This window comes from Bicyclus anynana, chromosome 14 (assembly GCF_947172395.1).
Source record: "Bicyclus anynana chromosome 14, ilBicAnyn1.1, whole genome shotgun sequence".
In the NCBI taxonomy this organism is placed as follows: domain Eukaryota; kingdom Metazoa; phylum Arthropoda; class Insecta; order Lepidoptera; family Nymphalidae; genus Bicyclus; species Bicyclus anynana.
Genome location: NC_069096.1, coordinates 3,617,140 through 3,636,224, shown reverse-complemented (window position 1 = coordinate 3,636,224; position 19,085 = coordinate 3,617,140). Strand labels below are relative to the sequence as shown.

At 38.5% G+C, this 19,085-nt stretch overlaps 1 protein-coding gene across 2 annotated transcripts; it reads right to left on the bottom strand.

Moving 5' to 3' along the window:
• Positions 1-980: 980 nt before the first annotated feature.
• Positions 981-18,815, bottom strand: LOC112047254 (E3 ubiquitin-protein ligase RNF25). Of its 2 annotated transcripts, none has more exons than XM_024084305.2 (7): positions 18,615-18,815; positions 18,233-18,539; positions 16,467-16,685; positions 15,999-16,115; positions 11,062-11,178; positions 10,492-10,607; positions 981-9,453 (listed from the first exon to the last, which is right to left on the bottom strand). In XM_024084305.2, exons 1-7 carry the CDS (start codon positions 18,704-18,706, stop codon positions 9,399-9,401), a joined length of 1,023 nt encoding a protein of 340 aa, XP_023940073.2. In that variant the 5' UTR covers positions 18,707-18,815; the 3' UTR covers positions 981-9,398. The 2 variants fall into 2 exon arrangements, with proteins under 2 accessions (XP_023940073.2, XP_023940074.2); XM_024084306.2 differs by having other exon boundaries at positions 10,492-10,604.
• Positions 18,816-19,085: the final 270 nt, after the last annotated feature.

Genomic DNA, 19,085 nt, shown 5'->3' with positions numbered 1-19,085 from the left:
TTCAACTGTGTGGAGATTAAGTTAAACTCACAGAGTAACCAGAGCGAGTCTGTATAAACAACGTACTGAAGTCAATATGATGATGATATTGTGTGGTGAATTTATGAGTCTTCGACCAGTGCGTGTTGCCAGTGATGACCTACGGATCCGAGACTTAGTCGCTGACTATGGGCCTTTTTAGAAGACTCAAAGTCACTCACGGGCGATGGATCGAGCTATGCTTGAAGTTTCTCTGCGTGATCGAATCAGGAATGAGGAAATCCGCAGACGAACCAAAGTCACTCACATAGCTCAGCGAGTCGCGAAGCTGAAGTGGCAATGGGCAGGCCACATAGTTCGAAGAGCCGATAGACGTTGTGGTCGCAAGGTGCTGGATTGGCGACCCCGCACCGAAAAGCGCAGTGTTGGTCGACCCCCCCACTAGGTGGATAGAGGATATCAAGCGGGTTGCAGGCAGCCGCTGGATGCTGGCGGCTCGAGACCGTTGTGCTTGGAGGTCCATGCAAGAGGGCTATGTGTAGCAGTGGACGTCTATCGACTGATAAGGTAAAGTAAGGTAAGGTAAATACGGTAGTAGGCATAGAATTTAGGTACTTGTACCGACTCGTAAATCTATGGTAGTAGGTAACTTTAAAATTTTAATCAATAATATATATACCTTAGGTTCCTATCTCTGATGTAACTAATGTCAGCCACTGACGATCAATTAAACTCACATGCCTGCAACGCTAACAGTTTGACAGCCGATAAAACTGTTCGTCTGTTGATTGCGATGTGCCTTACATCATGCCGATCGCGACCTGTTTTATCGGACGTCAAGCCGTTAGCGCTGGAGGCATGCGAGTTTGCTTGATCGTCAGTGGCTGACATTAGTTACATCACAGTTAATAATTTTGTAAAGAGTTTACCGATTTCAGGTCCTTGGGGTTTTCTCCAATAATACCTTGATTATAAAATGTAGGGAAAATGAAAAAGCAACGGTCTTTGGTAAGTTTATTGACCCATCAAATACATCTAAAACACATAGATAAAACGACAAAACTGACAATATATCGAATACACGTATGACGTACGGAGGAATAAGCTTACGACATTAATAAATTAAATACTTATACGTATACAACTAGACTTCTGAACTAATATACCTAGGTACTTCTGGACCTACATATACGAATCGATGGGTAAGTTAGAGGTCAAGAAGTAAGTAATAAAAACATTACTGGATTTTTAAGCCCACTGCCCCACTCAGATCTAGTGTTATACGTAGAAGGCGTTATTATTATTATTATTACTTAATTAAACACTACACTAATCTACTATTTATTTACTTACTTGAACAGCTGCCTTCTTGAAAAAATATTCTTTAACACCAGACCAAGCTTTTAAAATATACCTACTAAAAAATAAATAATTAAAGAAATAAAATAGGTAGGTAATATAGCGCAGTTTTCAGTCTTAAACTATGTAGTAATTTTAATTCTAAGTATCTACGACCTAATACTTTGCTAACTTACGTATGTTTTCTCTTTACGTATTTAATACATACTTATTTTGATTATAAATACTTAACTTAATTATTATTATTAGCCTGAATAAATTAAAAAAATATTAGGTTTAGTGGCAATTTTAATTTAAGCACGTATGTATAAAATAAAGTAAAAATGTCTTTACAGAATATACCTATACATATTTACCCACGATACACTGCAAGAGGGAATTAGGCAGAGACGTCGTGTGGCCACGTTACTCGTACTGCCGCATATTTGCCACTCACCCTGCCCGCCGCTTCCTATTTTAAAGGTTTTGAGTCCTAGTGAAAGGACAAGTACGAATCCACGCGATTAATTGCGTGAGTAATGCAGTGTGTGGACTGACAACATCGAGGCAGAACGACCATAATGGTAGGCGTCGACATATCCGTATCGTACGTATCGGAAGTATCGCATTTTTAATGTTGCGGTAGATTCGATTTAGATCCGTACGATGAGTTTACGTAATACTACGATCTGTTTGAAGCGATGCGTCCAATACGTACGATGCGGATATGTGGCCTACCACAAAGTGATACGTCACTTAACGTCAAGTGTGATCGCAGTAGTGTTAACTTGTCAATTAACTGAAGCCTCAATAGATTACGGTAAAGGGACCGGACTCAACAAGGTGAGGTCGTGAGTTTGATTTCTACCCTTTACTGGATTAAGCTCGTAACTCATCTATCGCCGCGGACACGCACCGACTACGTATCGCCTCGCCGTCTACCCACTTACAGCTAGCCGACCTCTTACTTCAATTAAAGGTAGCATAGGAGGTACAGGCAGGAGCATAGCTACCGCCATATCAGCCGTATCAATGATATGGGGCCCCCAGACTACAGGGGCCCCTTATGTGTAAAGGAAAAATTAGTAAAATGTAATCCACAATCTCACTTAATTCCTTGGGTGTTTAAGCGTGCGTCCAAATGTAGGAAACATCCTACATAGGTTAAATCATTGTCATATTTATTTTAAGCGAGCTTGTTGTTTCTTTTGTGAGAAATCTTTACCCTTCAATAATTAGCCCCCAAACTAATTTTGATACGGGGCCTTTCCATGACACGCTACGCCACTGGGTACAGGACAAGCTACAAGCCAGCTCTCGGACATCCGAAGTGATGGGAAGCGCGTTGCCGGCAAACGATCGGCGAGGTGACGGCGCTTAGGCGAGACGTTTCTGTTACGTGTCCGAGGCGTAATAATGAGTATAACACTTTCCTACTGACTGGAGGGGAATATTGGTTATATTAAAAATGTAAAGCAATTAGTAAACAAAACTATAGGATAAAAATAGTGCAATTAGCATGAAACTAGGGTTCGGATTTAATACCATCATACAAAACAGTGATAATATTAGAAGCTGTTCAAGTAATTAAATATGAAATCGACATTAAATTTAATTACTAATTATATATGGAATAGTAGAGATTCAATTGAAATTATACATCTATTAAACTAAGTAAGCATATTAGGTGCGGTTTATACATAAATACGTATTAGGTTTAGTCGAAATGTTCACGACGTCTTTGAAATGAGCTGCGGTAGTATTTCAAGCCGCGTGAGGCGACAGCGGGTGGTTATGTCAGCCACTGACGATCAAGTAATCTCACATGCCTGCAGCGCTAACGGCTTGATGTCCGATAAAAATGATTGTAGTGTATTGTACAGTGTTGTTTACTACAGTACACTTAACCTGTGTTTTACTTGAAAACAAATTATTTTTCTGTTAATAAAATGTCTGACCGTAATAATTTTGAGAGTGAGATGTTTCACATTTGCCAGTCGTCCCGTGAAGGCTCATATTTTTTTTTTACAATCGGACTAGTTTTTTTTTTTTGACAACAGCATACAGCTGTTTTCAATACGACTATATACAAGTACATATAAATAAATAAATAATACGATGCGACTTATAGTGCTAACCCGCCCTGCCATAGATTAATGTATGAACCGCGCCTTACATTACAAGCCGCACTAGCTGCAAATGAAAAATACTAGCAGTACTTAACCATACTAGTACTATTATGTACTGTAATAATTAGCGAATACAGAGCTGAATTAAAAAAATGTCTTAAATAAAAAAAATAAGTACCTACTTTTCATTTTTTCAAACAATTTTCCACGTCACAAACATTCCCAAAAATACAATAAAATGAACTTTTAACATGTCTTGCCAGTATTTAATTAAATATTTAATATATGCTACTAATATTCATAATGATACAGAATTTATTATTTTTCAAGGTTTTTAAATTAAAGATAGATAGTCTATTGAAAACGACTGTCGAGGTAAGTTGTTATCTTGTTTGACTGAGTCACTTTCCTATCAGCGGGCTATTCTGTATTTCGGGATAAAAAGTAGCTTATATGGTCTACCCTACCAGTAATAGTCCCATTAAAATCGGTTAAGCCGTTCGAGAGATTAGCCTGGACAAACAGAAAGACAGATAAAATAAACGAAAAAGCTCGTGTTTGAAGTACTCGAAAACACGGTTTTTTTTAAATCACAGACATACCCTTCAATTTTATTTATACATTGATTTAGCTGTATACAAATAATAATTATTCGTTTCTAAAAAAATATTGTATTGAATTTTTACTAAATCAGGATGTTATTCGTTAGACTTGACACATTCAATGTATTATTTGGTTTCCATTAATCATTCATACAAATCAATAATAACAGAGCAGTATTAGTTTTATAGATAGTTGTATTTCATCCTAAATATTAATTAATAAAAAACTTACACAACTAATTTCTTTAATAACTAAAATCAATCAAAATATTTATAGTTGCCGATATACATACAACTAACTCATTAGCCCTGCTATTTTGTTACACAAAATACAAAATAAATAATATATTATGTTGTTTAAAAAATATAATTGTACACATTTCGTATATCTTCTTAATAATATCAATAAAATTAATATCTAAAAATAATTACTAATTGCGTTGAAAGCAATAATTAAAATGCACGTATCTGAATGTATGTAACAATACAAAAAAAATCAATTAAATTAATAAACTTTCAATAACTTTACAAATGATCTGCTCTTATAGTTACCGTAATTTCAAAAAAGGAGATGTCCCAGTTTTTTATAAAGGATTGTCTTTCATTCCAAGTTTCAACTAACCATTACTAAACTATTTTTATTAAAAAAACACAAAAGTAGATGTTATCTTTTAAAATCAACTAATCCTTATATTATTTATTAATATTTTTTTTCTTTTCTTTTGTCAAGAACACGGGACATTTCTTTTGTTAAGCTTTTCATTATTTTTCTCTATTCTTGAAAGGCGCTTCTTTGTCTGTCTTTAATTAACAAAAATTTCAAAATAGTGTAATCCGTTTTCATATACAAATGATATAAAAAACCTAACACCGTCGACATTCTAAATCCCACGAGTACATTATATAGATGCAATCCTTCATTTAGAAAATACATTAATAAAATGATAACTATATAATAATTAAGAAAATGATTAGATTTATCGCCGATAGTGAGAAATAAATTAATCGTACTATGATCTTGATTTTTGTTTTTAAATTATGAGTTTTAAGTGACAATTTTACAATTTTGTCTAATAAGACACAATGGTTCTTGCTGTAGTCAACGTGTTATCAAATGTTCAGTTTGTCCTCATGGGGCCATTTATCAAATGTTCAGTTTGCCCTCATAGGGCCAGTTATCAAATGTTATGTTTGTCCTAATGGGGCCATTTTATCAAATTTTAAGTTAGTCCTAATTGGGCCAGTTATCAAATATTAAGTTTGTCCTAATGGCGCCAGTTATCAAATGTTAAGTTTGTCCTAATGGGGCCAGTTATCAATTGTTAAGTTTGTCCTAATGGGGCCAGTTATCAAATGTTAAGTTTGTCCTAATGGGGCCAGTTATCAAATATTGCGTTTGTCCAGTAATGAGCCTCAATTTCAAATACACCTTCCCAAAATAGTGGTTAACCTTTGTACTTTGATACTATGGCCCCACGACTCGATAACGCGCTATCATGGGTACATTATAATATAGTTATGAACATACATTAATAATAATATGGTCATAGCACGATTTTATTTCTTATTAATATTATAAAAAATATCAAAAGGGCCGATTTCTATGTCACAAAGAACATATTTAATAATAATTTGTTTTTTTCACGCGTTTTGCAATTATTATGCTCTATTTTCTTTTTAATATGTTTTGTATAATTACCCACTTTCTTTAAATTTATTATTTTCAATTTATTCTACAAGGGATTTAATATTACAGGGATAGAAAGTATTCAATTTCAACAATTTCATCTGCATTTGAAGTGTAGTGTAATTCAAATAGATTTGTTTAGGTTAGATAGTAATGTGCGGTGCTAGTGTAATATTATGTTTGTAGCAAATTTAAGATTTCGGCCCTTATTTTTAAGTCTAAAACATTTAACACATAATAATAGTGACATGTTATTACCTTCAGAACATAAACTGTAACATACATACGCAAGAACATATACATATACAGGAAGATTATTTTAATATTTTGTATATAAACGAAATATATAATATTTTTCATTTTTATATATTCATATATTTTCATGCTTTTGCATTCTTGCAAACTTGGTGTAATAATGTGTCTAGTATTTTGTTTTATTACGTTACTAAATTAGAACGACATGTTTCATAAAGAGAAAAAGAGTACACAACTTTTAAAGCAAACAATATCGATGATAGAATTTGAATTTTAAAATTTAAATTCCATTAACATTACAGAACAATCAAAAAAAAAAATTCACACACCAAAAAATCTTCCTGCAGTTATATAAGATGTGCACGAGTACGTTACTTAGTAAAAATTTAAAAAATGGCGCGAACTATGCCTTTGTAATATTTTTTGTACTGTCAATCTTAACACTGGGTTATATAAGAAATAGGAAATAAGTATATCGTCAGAACAAAAAAATCTAAATCAAAGTACTTTTTAATTGTCATTTCAAAAGTTTATTTATTGCTTTTAATTTTGTGTTGAGGAATTTTGGAAACGTTATTCATGAAATTTATATGTACTCCTCATTCTTTTGAAAAAAAAGCGTGTCTCAGGACGTTCGACAGAAGTGATAACTAAAACCTGCTGCCGTATTTGACAGAAAGGTAAGCCAGGCAGAGTAACGCGTTACATTACAAAGTGGCTTACCCTCCCATATGAAGTTATCACTTCAAAAATATCAGTTAGGATTGATCAAGTACAATTATTCCCCATGATAATAAGTAAAAACATATCACCATTCAATAACATTTAACGTACAGAACGCGGAATCTACGAGTTGACTAGGTTTGTCACAGAAACGTCTTTTATACTAATGAGACAATACATTGAATTACATTGAACATCTAATAAATAAACTCCCGAGAGATGACGGAAAATATTGAGGTGGTGCTACAAATCAATTGCTGTACCTACAACTTACATGTCGATCAGCTTGTGGCAATTTGAAGACTCTGAAAACCATTATTTTATTGATGGTTTTTTTAAGCTAAAGCAGTAAATTTATATTATTATGTTTATGTAAGTATATTATGTTATTTTTATCATACACATTGTAAGAGATTTTAGCGTATTATTAGATTATTTAGTAGGCGTTTCTAAAGTTGTTTACACAAACTTATTTAAGCTTTATGAAACTTTAATAATTAATATTTAAAAAGTTTAAATTCAATAAAATTTTTCATTTACATATTTACCTACTATGTTTGTATTGTAAGACAGTATTTCATTAATTAATTCACTATAAATACAATGTACATATTACATAATATTATATAAACGACCTATATATAAAACGTGAGTCTCAACAAACTGACTGACAAACTATTAGTAGGCTTTACACCAATATATAAGAAACATAATTCGTACCAAGCACCTCCTTGAAATTTTCCACGAACTCTTAGGGTATAACGAAAAAAAAATATTGTGCCGCCCCGCCATCTTCCGTGGCAAGTCCAATTGACAACTGTCACCGTTGAGCAAAGCGTGACTCGATCTTGTAACTGGCAATTTTTTTTTACATTTTTTTAGCATTTTTTTTTAAGATATGCCACTTTTTACAAGATCGATGCACGCTTGACGGATTGTGATTAGCAAAAAAAATATATAATATTTGTGGCATCGAATTTCAACATTATACATTTACACATTGTACAAAAAAAAGAATGATGGAATGTAAATGTAAAGTACTTGACAAGACAGAATTAATAAAGTATAAGACTTAAGACTTAGTTTATTATTATAAAATAGATTGCAATGATAATATATTGTGCGCTTTCATTTAAAATGTATGTTTTATATATAATATTTAGGTATTTGGAGTTATGCGAAATTAAAAAAAAAAATAATAGCTATTATAACTTTATTGGTGCATAGTGGTATATAACGTATAATTAGCAAAGCTTTTGTAATATTATATTTAAATTGATTACAACAATTCGCAATATTGGCAAATGAATTCGTTGCTTTTATATGAGGTATACAATATACATAAAGATAAATGTATGTCACACAGGCGTATAACATATATTTTGCAATATATTTGGCAATCAAATAACTATGTAAGTGTATATAGTGAACTAGGGTAAATTGTCAGTCTCGTAACCCGACTTTGGTCGGTTAACATAAAAAAGGACCCTGTGTATATAAAATTTGACACAATATTATATAAATATAATATGAACTTCGATCCCACAAAGTCTGCTTTACACTTATATAATGTATATAAGTATAAAGCATGTATATTGAGCGTTTGTTTAAATAAGTCTTATGTTGTTCAGTTTTAAAGCTTGTCTTAGTAATAGTTTGAATAATCCAAGATTTAATTGTTACTAGTGTATTTTTAGTTTCCTGTGTATAGTTTTTTTGGTAAGACTGGAACAATTTGTTTTTTATATAATTTTGTTTTGAACTTTTATAACTTGTTTCCATTCTAAATTTGGAATTTGTTTCAGAATATACTTCATGTTGATCTGAATATATTCTAAATATAGATTTTCTGCTAGAGTACATTAAATTTTCATCTGTATTTATCGTAATTTTAAAATCTGTGATACAGTATATTAAATTTGTACATAATTCTAATGTAAACTGTGTGCTGGAGTATATGAAATTTTGTTCTGTATATATCTCGTATATTGAAACCGAACTAGTACATATTAAATTTTGATCTATACATATTCCTAATTTAAACTGTATAATATTTTTTCCTCTATATATTCCAAATTTGAATGCAACACATGGGAACTTAAAATTACGATCTATTCCAGGTTTGAAAATGTATTTATACATTCCAAACTTGAATTCCATAATAAAATTTATAATATTTTGATCTGTGTGTGTTCCAAATTTGAATGCAACCAGAATATACATAAGAGTTCGATGTATTCCATGTTTGAAAATGTATTTATATATTCCAAACTTGAATTCCATAAGAACATTTATTGTATTTAGATCTGTGTGTGTTCGAAATTTGAATGCAACACAAGGATACTTAAAAATCCGATCTATTCCACGTTTGAAAATGTATTTATATATTCCAAACTTAAGGTCCTGAATTATATTTTGATCTGTGTGTGTTCCAAATTTGAATGCAACCCGAATATAAATAAAAGTTCGATGTATTCCACGTTTGAATATGTAAGGATATGTGTATTTAGGCACAAGGGGGAAGGAGACGTAGTCAAGTTGGTCAGATTGCTCCGAGACGGTGTGCAGCTGGAACGGTGAGAGTTGGTCATTGGAGCTTACCGGTGGTGGTGTGGGGTACGAGTGGAGAGCTGGTGGGGGTGGGGCGCGCTATACGGCGGGCGGCGAGAGGGCGCGGCAAGCGGGTCACCGCGGAGCGCCGCGCTCGCGACGTCCCGGCTTGGCGCGCCGGTTGAAGCCGCTGCAATACATAATATAAATAAAGGTTATAATTATTGTATAGAAGCTGGCGTTACTTTGCGGAAGATCTTAATGATTATATAATTATTTATTTATTTTGCTATCATCCGCGAAAAGTCGACGAACCCATGCGAGACAACGTCACCCAGGTCCGACAAAATACTCTCTACGTACGTTTCACCCCGAAACTGGAGCATCCTCAGGAGATGTTGACTCTACAACGTGCAATTTTGTCAACATCTCCTTGTTGTTAAATTTTAAGTTTTCGACTATTATTACCACCATTAGATTAAATTAAATTATGACATAACTTGACATTTCAAAAGTGCTTGTAAACTAAGCCTGATTGAAAAAAATGAATTTTGAATTTTAAAAGAGCAAAACACCATTATTGAATAGAAACTTATCAGGTCTAACAATTCCCAATAAACCCTCGAGTGGCAAGAGAATAGTCTCGACCAAAATCACGTACTTGTGACCGTTGGATATAGGATTAAAGACGTCTTTTAAAACCAGTTAACACCCTCATGCTCCACTTAAGTCTTTCTCCCCACCTATCCCAAAATAATACTGCCTTCCGAACGGGTGGTATAATGTTTACAAATAGTCAACTGACGTATCAAAAGTGCTTGTAAACTGAGCCTCATCATCATCATCATCATTTCAGCCGATGGACGTCGTCTGCTGGACATAGGCCTCTTGCATGGACCTCCAAGCATAACGATCTCGAGCCGCCAGCATCCAGCGGTTTCCAAACCTTTTACCACTACTCCCCACCTAACTCATGGAACACTTCGTACTATCTTAGATCAGTCAGACCTAATGACTCACTCGCGCCGACATGTTCGTATTTTGCAATAGGGGGTAATCTCTGTATCCGTTGAAACAATTTTGAAAATTTTCACTATAAAGACACGTTATTTGTAGGTGTCATAGGCTGTATTTTATCCCCGTTTTCTCACGGGGATGGGTACTACGCGAATAAAACTGCGGGGAGTCGGCTTGGAGGAGTCAAAGAAGAATAAAGAAGTATAATTACCGGAATGGGACGCGGCATTGTTGTCGCTCGACTTCAGGCGTAGCCTCAGCAGAGGTGCTAGGCCGAGGTTCGGGCTTGGCCGCCTGAACGGCGCTGGTGGAGGGCTTGACTTCCTGCTGAGGTGGAAACAAAAATGTATTAGCATAGGAGACTCGACCTCAGTAGTGAGCCGAGTATGGGTTGATAATGATATAGTCAAAGGGACCTTTTGACTATATCATTATCAACCCATACTCGGCTCACTGCTGAGTAAGTCTCCTCACAGAATGAGAGGGGTTAGGCCAAAAGTCCGCCATGCTGGCCCAATGCGGACGCAGAAAATTAAAAAAATTCTCTGGTATGCAGGTTTCCTCACGATGTTTTCCTTCGCCGTCTGAGACACGTGATATTTAATTCTTAAAATGCACACAACTGAAAAGTTGGAAGTGCATGCCCCGGACGGATTGTACGCTGTATTCCTACAGGAACGGGAACCACGTTGGTGAAACCACGCGGCGTCAGCTAGTGAATCATAAAAATCAATATATTGAAACCTAGTCATCATCCCCATTGGTCTGAGTAGGGTGTTACCTCTTTGTCGGCCGCAGTGGTGATAGTCAGAAGGGGTGGCCCGTCGTCTCCAGAGCCCACCACGCCGCCGCGAGCGATTTGCCGAGCAAGTTGCGCCGCCATGCGCTCCTGTAGAGCCTGGTAGATTATAAAACTTTTATATGCATAATACTGTAGAACCCGCTTAAGACGATCACGCTTACAACGATTTCTCGCATAATACGCACTTTTACGACAGTCCCTACAACTTGAGACATGTTTCATACATTTCCTAAAGCTTCATACGATTCGTCATCCCGTTTAATACACCTTAATGTCACACGCGTGTAATTCCAAATGCGCTAATATGCGCAACAAACTAATTACAACAGATAGATCAGGAAAAGACTAATACGTGATATCATAAAGAACTGAAAGATCCTGACAGCAAACGACCCTTGACCCTTGATGCGATTCTAAACTGAAAATTTTGAAGACGCACTGCAAAAGTAAAATTTAATTGAAAATTTCGTAATTGCTTTAGCAATTAAGAAAACCTCAATCGACCCAGCCGGGAATCCACCGCGCATACCACTTCACCACGGAGGATAATAATAATAATAATAATATATGATTATTATTCAAATGAATTAAACTCTCACGCCCAGTACAAAATAAATATATATAAAAAGCCAAAGGGAAAATAAATAAACTTACTTAAATACGCAAAATAAATAAACTTAAATATACATTACATAAATACGTATATGCACCGGGCGGAGGATTCACCCCGGCAGGGAGACCAAACGGCCGGGGGTCAGGGCGACAGGTGGAGAAACCGGCGGACTATCCTAGCCGAGTCCAGCAAGACCGCTTTTTGCATCTTGCCTGCGAGCGAACTGCCACGGAACCCCAGCCGCCTCAGATGGTGAGCGAGGCTGACTGGGATCAAACCGTTGGCAGATATAACAATGGGGATGATTTCAGTGGACTCCACATGCCACATGGCGGTAACCTCGTGAGCCAGATCTAGATATTTACGTTTTTTCTCTGTCTCAGCTCTCACAAGGTTCTCGTCATATGGAATTGTGATGTCCACTAAAAACACCCGCGACTGTGCCCGGTCCAACACCACGATGTCAGGCTTATTCGCAAGAATAGTCCTGTCCGTGATAATGGACCGGTCCCAATAGAGCCGGACTCCGTCGCGTTCAAGCACTGGCACCGGTGTGTACTTGTAATAAGGCAACCTCTGGTCCAGGAGACCGTACGTCAGAGCAAGCTCTTGGTGAAGGATTTTGGCTGCTTGGTTGTGTCTGTGCAGATACTCAGTGTTGGCAAGAGCTGAACAACCCGAAAGGACATGTCTGAGTGACTCGCCGGGATGGCGACAGGCTCGACAGATGTCGTGAGTGCCATCCTTCAGAATGTACTTTCGGTAGTTCCGCGTCTTTACCACCTGGTCTTGTATCGCAAAGACAAACCCTTCGGTTTCCCCAAAGAGGTCACCGAAGCGCAGCCACTGCACGGACGCTTTTTTACTGACATGGGGCTCATGAAGAGCCTTAAAAAAGCGTCCGTGCAGCTCCTTCCCCTTCCATACGGTCTCCCGGTCAGAGATGCTCTGTACCACTGGTTTTTGCCATTCGCTGTTGGCCAAGGATAGCGGGGTGAATCCTTTATCACATGCTATGACTTCTGTATGCATCGGGGACTCTCTTTTCGTCTCGAAGTAGGTCCTGAGGTTGCATATCTCCCGATTGTGCATGGTCTTGGCGCTAAGTAGGCCTCGACCACCACACTTTCGGGGGACATACAATCTCATGACAGACGATTTTGGGTGATGCATACGATAGAGAGTCATAGTCGTGCGGACCCTTCTATCCAGGACGTCTAATTCGGTCTGAGTCCATCTGAGCACGCCAAAGGTGTACATGAGAACAGGCATGACCCAGCCGTTATAAGCTCGAATCTTATTGGCGCCCGACAAATAACTTTTACAGATCTTTGTCAGACGCCGATAAAAACCCTCGCAAACTGACTGTTTCATGTCCGCCTCTTGCACCCCTATAGATTGTGACATGCCCAGATACCGGTAAGATTCAGTTTCAGAAAGGGTCTTGATGTTAAGCAGGTCAGGATTGATCCCGACCGTGTGAGTGACCTGACCCCTCTCCACATGCAAGACCGCACACTTGTCTAGTCCCAGCTCCATTCTGATGGAATTACTGAATCCCGTGGTGAGATTCAGTAATTCCTGCAGTCGGGTAGCATTGGGCGCTAGCAGTTTGAGGTCGTCCATGTAGAGAAGGTGAGGCACTTTTGTCCCTCCTCTCCGAAACTGAAAGCCTGTCCCCGAACCCTCTAGTAATGTACTGAGAGGATTCAAGGCCATGCAAAACCATAGTGGACTCAGACAGTCACCCTGGAAGATACCCCGGCGTATCCTAAACCGGTCATCGGCAGCCGCCAACCGCTCGCCATGGAGACAAAGGATCGTGCTCCATTGCCCCATACATGACCGGAGGAAGTCTTGAACTGTACAATCGATTTTGTACAGCTCAAGGACCCTCAAGAGCCACGAATGAGGCACCGAGTCGAATGCCTTTTTATAGTCAATCCAGGCTGCGGCAAAATTCCGGCGGTTGCGTTTGATCAATTGGCCCGCGACGGAGTCGATGAGAAGGAGCTCCTTAGTACCACGACTACCACCCCGACATCCGTTCTGAGCCCCAGACATGATGTTATTATCGTCTACATGACGAGTTATCTTAGAGCTCAGAACGGATGTCAGTGTCTTATAGATGGTTGTAAGACACGTGATGGGGCGGTATTTTGATCTACGGTGTCGGTGGTCTTTGGAGCTAAATGAGTGATCCCGGTGGTGAAAAGGTTCGGGAGTGTCCCTTGCTCGAGAGCCTCTTGGAATTGGCGAGCCAAGGTGACCCAGTAGTGATGCAGTCCGTCAGGCCCCGGACTTTTCCAGTTCGCGGCCCGCCTTACTGCACCAACTACATCCTCCGTAGAGATGGCGACTGGGTTCATCGGCCTGATTGCGGCACATGTCTCCTCTATCGCCGAAATCCAAGGACCCTCATCGTGCTCTACTTCTCTTGACCATATATTTCGCCAAAAAGCGATAAGGTCAGCCGGATTCGGCTGTGGAGAGGTAGAACAGATTGCAGGACACTCCAATCTGTTGTAGAACCTTTTCTGATCACTCGAGAAAAGACGATTTTGCTGAAATCGCTCAACTCTTTCCGAGTATCGTCGTATGCGGTTCCCCCATGCAGCGATTTTCTGCTTCAGGTCGTCGATGCGCTCCGTCAGTTTTAGGGTTATGTCCGGCTGATCCAGCCTAACCCCGAGCCCGTTAAAGGCTATTCTGACGGAGCGCACAATCCTTGGCCTTCTATTGCCCGACCTGAAGCATAGCAGTCTGCCAATGAGGCCTCTGGCAAGGGTGATACGGCGTTCTATCCTTCTCTTCCAGGCTGGTTCTGCTTTGGTGTTATTAGCAGAACGCCCCGGGCGCCCAGGTTTCATGGTTTTGATGCCAATGAAGCGGTGGACGGCTAGGGCTGCCCCGAAAAGGATAGAAGCCGTATCATCCAGACCAGTGCTGCCCGCCAGGTGTTGGGGCAGCATTTCGTTTATGGCCTCAATGACATCTCGTGACGCTATATTTAGCGCAATACGGGAGAGCCGCGGACGATCCTCCAGAGGAGCATTACGGATTTCAGAAATCGTCTCTTCTAAGATCCTTCCCATCCGCTCTATATCAAGGGAGACAGTACCCTCAGTGTCCTCCTCCTCTGCATGCAAATCTTGGGACATAAGTTCAGTCTCTTCGCGGACAGGCGCCGCCGGTGAGACGATTTGCTCTGCAGAAGAGGCTGGCACTTCAGGAACAGCCTCACGTCGTAATCGTCCGAGCTCGGTCGCGTTAAAGATGTTCGAACGCTGAATAAACCGAGCTCGATCTGCCAGATTTTGTTCCGTAACAGTTAAATGCGGCTCAAGCAGCAAGAACTCGCGGTACATTGCTGCTCGGTAGCCAGTCCGTCCGGTTTCTCCCCCTGTAGCCCTGTAGTACGCGCGCATGACATTTTTATTCATGTCGCATGTCCATTTCATGCGCCGTACGCCACCAGCGGCGGGCTCCGAAGATTGGGCCCTAGGGGACCCTGTCGAAGCCAAGCCCTCTGATGGGGATGATGGAAGTGTCGACCGGCCAGGTGGTAGTGCCGGTCGACTATGTTGGCTGGCGGCTCGCATGCTGCCACGTCCAGCGCCAGCCCCAGACGCGCCCTGGCGGCCCCCAGGTAGCGGCCCTAATCGCGCTCTCTGTTGTTCCATCATCATATTTTTTAGGTGATTATTATTATTATTATCCTCCTATGATGATATAATAAATGATTTATTTAGCTGAGTACACAAACAATTTACCTCAATATAAAAAAGGGAAAAAAAAATACAAAAAACATAAGACTATACTAAAGCCACATTCAAAGAGTACTGTTTACTAACAAACAAATTAGAAATGAGGGTAGAAAACTCATGTCATTTCATAACTTTTTAATTTTAAATTCTGTATTGTAGTTATATAAAATATTATTCAAAATATATCAACTATATCTAATTGTTTTAAGCTTATTAATCAAACTTATTTTCATTAATAAGAACAAGTTATTTATAATAATTATTAGGTGTGAAATGACTAGCGATTTATACCCTCATTTTTAATTTGTTTGTTGGTAAACAGTACTCTTTGAATGTGGCTTTAGTATAGTCTTATGTTTTTTGTATTTTTTTTTCCCTTTTTTATATTTAGGTAAATTGTTTGTGTACTCAGCTAAATAAATCATTGACACACCTTGAATGGTGACTTTGCAAAGCTTGGTTCCCTGGTGTGCGGTCTCAGCTAAAAAGGTTGCTGCCTCAGCATAATGCTACAGGATGTCAAAACTATAAGATACCTTCAAATCATCAGTGAGCATGAAGGGTGGAGCATTGACAGAGTCCACAGGCGGCGGGGCTTGCTCCAATGTCTTCACATCGAACGAGATCTCACAGCGACAGACAGGGCAAGTTTGCTGTAACAACAATTAAACTATTGAATCATACATCTTCCATCAATCAATTAAATCCATATTAATTTTATTATTAAAAGAAGAGCCGCGACATATGTGTTTCATTCCTAACTCTATGGACACAGAACAGTCTGCTGTAAGGCCGACTAATCAGGGGCAAGTTCGGACAGTTGATGTTTTAAGATTGCAATTTAACGGTTTCATTTCCGATAGATATACGGAAAAATAACACGTTATATTGTAATCAGTATTTTCAGTTCACAATATGACGGTAGATTATAATATCACGAGTGACTAGTCACTAATAAACTAACGTATTTTACAATTTAACGGTAACATAATAGCATGTTTCACCTTGTAAGGCGTAGCCTCAACGCGCTGCCAGTTGGGCAGTTTCTCCATCTCCTCGTCATAGTACTTGCGGCTGTTGATGAGGTGCTTGGACAGGCAGTGGCTATGGAAGTGGTGGTAGCACGGCGTCTTGATGAACTCGTCGCCGTTGACGAAGTTGTGCAGGCAGATGACGCACTGCCCGCTCGGCAGGTTGCATTGAGTCAGGTACTCGCGCACTATCTGTGGCCAAATATTTGTATACTAGCGGACGCCTGTGACTTGCAACGCGTGAAAATCAATGTAATTTAACTCCTATTTCACACCCTTTTAATTATATTTTCGCACATTTTATTTATTTATAACATTATATGTTATAAATATAATAACTCCTTGCCAAATTTCAAGTTTGTAGTATAAAAAATTAAGGACTTTCATACAAACTTGCAAAAGCATTTAGACCTCTTTAATCCGGCCCTATAGCAAAATCCGTTCTTAGTGGATACCCACTAACTAAAAACTACCTCCCTTCCAAATTTCATCTTTGTTGTCAATCGGTTTTCGAGAATTTGTTATGAATGACCTTTCGCATTTAGACCTATATTAAGATTAAACACAAGCAGATAACAACCGGACAAGTAAGAGACTAAGTGAAAGTAAATTCACTAGAGGGCTAGCATTTCATCATTATCATCATCATCATTAATAGCTGAACATAGGCCTCTTCCAAACAAAACGGCTCCGAGCCACCAGCATATACCAGCAGCAACGCCTCTCTGCAACCCACATGATGTCCTAAGCCCACCTAGTAGGGTGTTGATCAACACTGCGCTTTCTGGTGCGGGGTCGCCATTCCAGCACCTTGGGACCCCAACATCCATAGACTCTTCAAACTATGTGCCCTGCCCATTATTACTTCAGCTTCGCAAAACACTGAGCTATATCAATGACAGATACTGTCTGTAATGACTGCAGATCAGAAATAAGGATTCTGTTTCAATCTTGCAGAGTAACTCGAAGCATAGCTCACTCCATAGCTTGCTGAGTGACTTTGAGACTTTTTATGAGTCTAGTAGTAGAAGTACTAAATTTAAAGAATTTATTTATAAGTCTATTGTTCTAACAACGCTGTTACAATTTTTTTTATAATAAAGACATAAAAATCACTCAATCAAATATATTATGTATACATATATTATTATCAGCAACTTCGCTGTTTTTGCTGGATGCAGGGCGGCTCAGTATTGTGATGTTTGAAAGTCCCTACAAATGGCCTATGTCCTGCAGTGGACGTCCATCGGCTGACATGATGATGATGTTGATATTATTATCAGGACTGGCCCTAGCCACCTAAGGCTCTGGGCAAGCGATTCCTTCAGTGCTTCTATTATGCCACACTAATGTTGTAAATGTGAAAGTTTGTAGGGACATAATTATATACCTTGAAACTTGCAAGACATGCAACCATTTCCTTTTAGTTTTTAGTTCTAAAGATACATATTAATAAGCTATAATTTATAATTTACAAAGAAATATAAAAAAAATTTTGATTTCCCATTAAGAAAATTGAAAATTTTCTAAATATTAAGAACTACAACCACTTGACGTCTGTATGTAGATACTAGAAAGCCATACTGATTATTTTGGTGAGTAATATCTGTTAGGTTTAGGTATGAATGTATATGTTTATTAATTTTTTATGTATGTTTATTTAGTAAACTTTATAAAACATTAATCATGAAATTAAGCTAACGCGTGTGGCGCACGCTATGTATTACTTTGTTGCTTACCTCAATCAATTCAAAAAGAATCGGGTTGCCTATATGACAATCCAACTTTTCCTTTATTTTCGAATGAATGTTAGATACCACCGCCTCGTCAAGGCCCCGAGGGTTCCTCAGGATCACCTCGGGACTGCTCTCTGGATAATCCGGAGTCAAAATCACTTCCAACGTCACGCAAACATACTGCTGCTCGACTTTGTCGCCCGTAGAAGGGTGTACAACCGTTTCTATGACCCTGGGTACACCATCTTCGTCTTTAACTGCGACCCCATTTATCAGTATCGCTTGCAACGCCTGCAACTCATCGTTGATCCTGCAATATACACCATCATACGTGTTTAAAGTGTTTTCATAGTGTTTAAGAAAATAATGTCAGTAATATACGAACCTAACGTCCACAGCGGTCGACATGATGACGGCAGAGGGCAGACTGGCTAATATTAAATCTGGGCTAGGTCTGGAAAGGTTTTCCAAGTGCATACAGTTCAGGCAAGCGCAATGCAGTCGGTGCAGCAAACAGCTGGCCTGGCCCCTGGACCGAATCTCGAATCTCAAAAATCAATCAAGCTGCTATCTAGTGAAGGGTTGCAAGAGTTAAATTAAAATTTTACCCATTAAAAATTTCCCTAATTATAAAAAGGTTTTCAATTTTATAATTAAATGTTTAAAGCCTTAGAATTCTTTGTTTTCTGAACTTTCTACATTCTTTGGCTGATTGATAATACAATCAAATAATACAAATATTTTAAAAAATCGCAATTACCATAAATTAATTCAGTAGGTAGGTACGTAAGTACAGGTAGGTATAACTCCTAAGTAGTTTCAAAATTTAGCAGGAAAATTGTAGGAATGTGCTCTC